The sequence below is a fragment of the Empidonax traillii genome, unplaced genomic scaffold (assembly GCF_003031625.1).
Source record: "Empidonax traillii isolate 1590-97213 ecotype Southwest subspecies unplaced genomic scaffold, ASM303162v1 scaffold3707:size11396, whole genome shotgun sequence".
NCBI classification, from domain to species: Eukaryota; Metazoa; Chordata; class Aves; order Passeriformes; family Tyrannidae; genus Empidonax; species Empidonax traillii.
Window position 1 is genome coordinate 1 of NW_020958900.1, and position 3,578 is coordinate 3,578.

Sequence of the window (3,578 nt, forward strand, 5' to 3'; positions counted from 1 at the left end):
CCAGGTGTGCCCAGGTGTGCCCAGGTGTATCCTATGTACCCCCAGGTGCCCCCAGGTGCCCCCAGGTGTGCCCCCACCTGTCTGTAGAGGGAGTCCTTGCTGGCCAGCTCGTTCTCCAGGTGCCCCCAGGTGTATCCTATGTCCCCCCAGGTGCCCCCAGGTGCCCCCAGGTGTGCCCCCACCTGTCTGTAGAGGGAGTCCTTGCTGGCCAGCTCGTTCTCCAGGCGGTCGTTGGCGTCGTGCAGGGACGTGGCCTCGCGTTGGGCGCTCAGGTAGCGCCGCTCCAGCGTCGTGATGCGCTCCTCCATGTCCTCCCGCTGAGCCAGGGCCTGGGGGGACATTGGGGACATCATTGGGGACATTAATGGGGACATCATTGGGGACATTATTGGGGACAGCGTCGTGATGCGCTCCTCCATGTCCTCCCTTTGTGCTAGAGCCTGGGGGGACATTGGGGACATTAATGGGGACATCATTGGGGACACATTGGGGACAGGGTCGTGATGCGCTCCTCCATGTCCTCCCGCTGAGCTAGAGCCTGGGGGGGACACATTGGGGACACATTGGGGACATTGGGGACACCATTGGGGACAGGGTCGTGATGCGCTCCTCCATGTCCTCACGCTGGGCCAGGGCCTGGGGACACCATTGGGGACATTAATGGGGACATTGGGGACACTGGGGACACATTGGGGACACATTGGGGACACTGGGGACATCATTGGGGACATTAATGGGGACATCATTGGGGACAGGGTCGTGATGCGCTCCTCCATGTCCTCCCGCTGGGCCAGGGCCTGGGGGGGACACATTGGGGACACCATTGGGGACATTAATGGGGACATCATTGGGGACAGGGTGGTGATGCGCTCCTCCATGTCCTCACGCTGAGCTAGAGCCTGGGGGGGACATCATTGGGGACATCATTGGGGACATTAATGGGGACATCATTGGGGACATTAATGGGGACAGGGTCGTGATGCGCTCCTCCATGTCCTCCCGCTGGGCTAGAGCCTGGGGGGGACATTGGGGACATCATTGGGGACATTAATGGGGACATTGGGGACATTATTGGGGACATCATTGGGGACATCATTGGGGACAGGGTCGTGATGCGCTCCTCCATGTCCTCCCTTTGAGCTAGAGCCTGGGGGGACATTGGGGACATTAATGGGGACATTGGGGACATTGGGGACACATTGGGGACACATTTGGGACATTGGGGACACCATTGGGGACATCATTGGGGACATCATTGGGGACATCATTGGGGACACATTGGGGACACCATTGGGGACATCATTGGGGACACATTGGGGACATCATTGGGGACATTAATGGGGACATCATTGGGGACACATTGGGGACATCATTGGGGACATCATTGGGGACATCATTGGGGACATTATTGGGGACATCATTGGGGACATCATTGGGGACATCATTGGGGACATTATTGGGGACATCATTGGGGACACCATTGGGGACATTATTGGGGACATCATTGGGGACACCATTGGGGACATTGGGGACATTGGGGACATTGGGGACACATTGGGGACATCATTGGGGACATCATTGGGGACATTGGGGACATTGGGGACATTGGGGACACCACTGGGGACATTTTCCCCCATTTTCTCCCATTTTTTATCATTTTTTCCCCGTTTTTCCCCATTTTTCCCAATTTTCCAGTTTTTTTCCACTCCCACCTCCTTGAGGTCCCTCTGGAGCTCGGCCCCCGCCTCGTGTGCCCGGGCCAGCTCCCAGTTTGTCCCAGTTTGTCCCAGTTTGTCCCAGTTTCTCTCAAATATTCACCATTTTCAGCCATTTTTTCCCCGTTTTTTCCCGTTTTTTCCCGTTTTTTCCCATTTTCTCCCATCCCACCTCCTTGAGGTCCCTCTGGAGCTTGGCCCCCGCCTCGCGTGCCTGGGGCCAGCTCCCAGTTTCTCCCAGTTTGTCCCAGTTTGTCCCAGTTTGTCCCATTTACCCCCATTTTCTCTCATTTTTTTGCCATTTTTAGGCATTTTTCCCATTTTTGCCCAATTTTCCAGGTTTTTTCCACTCCCACCTCCTTGAGGTCCCTCTGGAGCTTGGCCCCCGCCTCGTGTGCCTGGGCCAGCTCCCAGTTTGTCCCAGTTTGTCCCAGTTTGTCCCAGTTTCTCTCAAATATTCACCATTTTTGCCCATTTTTTCCCCGTTTTTCCATTTTTTCCCAATTTTCCAGGTTTTTTCCCACTCCCACCTCCTTGAGGTCCCTCTGGAGCTTGGCCCCCGCCTCATGTGCCCGGGCCAGGTCCCAGTTTGTCCCAGTTTGTCCCAGTTTGTCCCATTTTTAGCCATTTTTTCCCAGTTTTTCCCCATTTTTTCCCCGTTTTTTCCCGTTTTTTCCCGTTTTTTCCCATTTTCCCATTTTTTCCACTCCCACCTCCTTGAGGTCCCTCTGGAGCTCGGCCCCCACCTCGTGTGCCCTGGGCCAGCTCCCAGTTTCTCCCAGTTTGTCCCAGTTTGTCCCAGTTTCTCTCAAATATTCACCATTTTCAGCCATTTTTTCCCCGTTTTTTCCCGTTTTTTCCCATTTTCCCCCATCCCACCTCCTTGAGGTCCCTCTGGAGTTCGGCCCCCGCCTCGTGTGCCCGGGCCAGCTCCCAGTTTCTCCCAGTTTGTCCCAGTTTGTCCCAGTTTGTCCCATTTACCCCCATTTTCTCTCATTTTTTAGCCATTTTCAGCCATTTTTTCCCCGTTTTTTCCCGTTTTTTCCCGTTTTTTCCCATTTTCTCCCATCCCACCTCCTTGAGGTCCCTCTGGAGCTCAGCCCCCACCTCGTGTGCCCGGGCCAGCTCCCAGTTTGTCCCAGTTTGTCCCAGTTTGTCCCAGTTTGTCCCATTTACCCCCATTTTCTCTCATTTTTTAGCCATTTTCAGCCATTTTTTCCCCGTTTTTTCCCGTTTTTTCCCATTTTTTCCCATTTTCTCCCATCCCACCTCCTTGAGGTCCCTCTGGAGCTCGGCCCTCGCCTCGTGTGCCTGGGGCAGCTCCCAGTTTGTCCCAGTTTGTCCCAGTTTCTCTCATTTTTTAGCCATTTTCAGCCATTTTCTCTCATTTTTTCCCCGTTTTTTCCCATTTTTTCCCCGTTTTTTCCCATTTTTTCCCATCCCACCTCCTTGAGGTCCCTCTGGAGCTTGGCCCCCGCCTCGTGTGCCCGGGCCAGCTCCCTCTGGGCGCTGGTGGCCTCGTCCTGGAGCCGCTGCAGTTGCCTCCAGAGGGTGGCCACGCGGTGCCGGCCCAGCGACGCCTCCAGCTCCGCCTCCCGACGCCGCTCGGGGGGGCCCTGGGGGGTTTAATTTGGGGAGGGGGGGTCAGCTGGGACCTTTCAACAGTCCCCAAAAATCTGAGCTTTAAATGGTCCCCCCCACCCCCCAAAAAATCCAACCGTGTGTTGGTGGGGGAGGGGTTGATTGACCCTCCCCCCCCCACCCCCCTGCATCCCCCCGGGGTTGTGACCCCTTGGTGACCCCTGAGCGGCAACCTCAGGACCCCCCCTGACCCACCCCAGGACCCCCCATGACCTCCCCATG

The 3,578-nt window shown here is 56.1% G+C and overlaps 1 protein-coding gene across 1 annotated transcript in view; it reads right to left on the reverse strand.

Annotated features, from left to right (window-relative positions):
• Positions 1-77: 77 nt before the first annotated feature.
• The window catches only part of LOC114072683 (liprin-alpha-3-like), a gene marked incomplete at its 3' end in the record, with an annotated part of 8,979 nt that continues 5,478 nt past the window's right edge, over positions 78-3,578 (reverse strand). The window contains exons 2-3 of the mRNA XM_027910548.1: positions 3,161-3,331; positions 78-329 (exon numbers count right to left, since the gene is read on the reverse strand). Of these exons, the coding sequence (XP_027766349.1) occupies positions 78-329; positions 3,161-3,331 (423 nt within the window). The remainder of the gene's footprint in view (positions 330-3,160; positions 3,332-3,578) is intronic.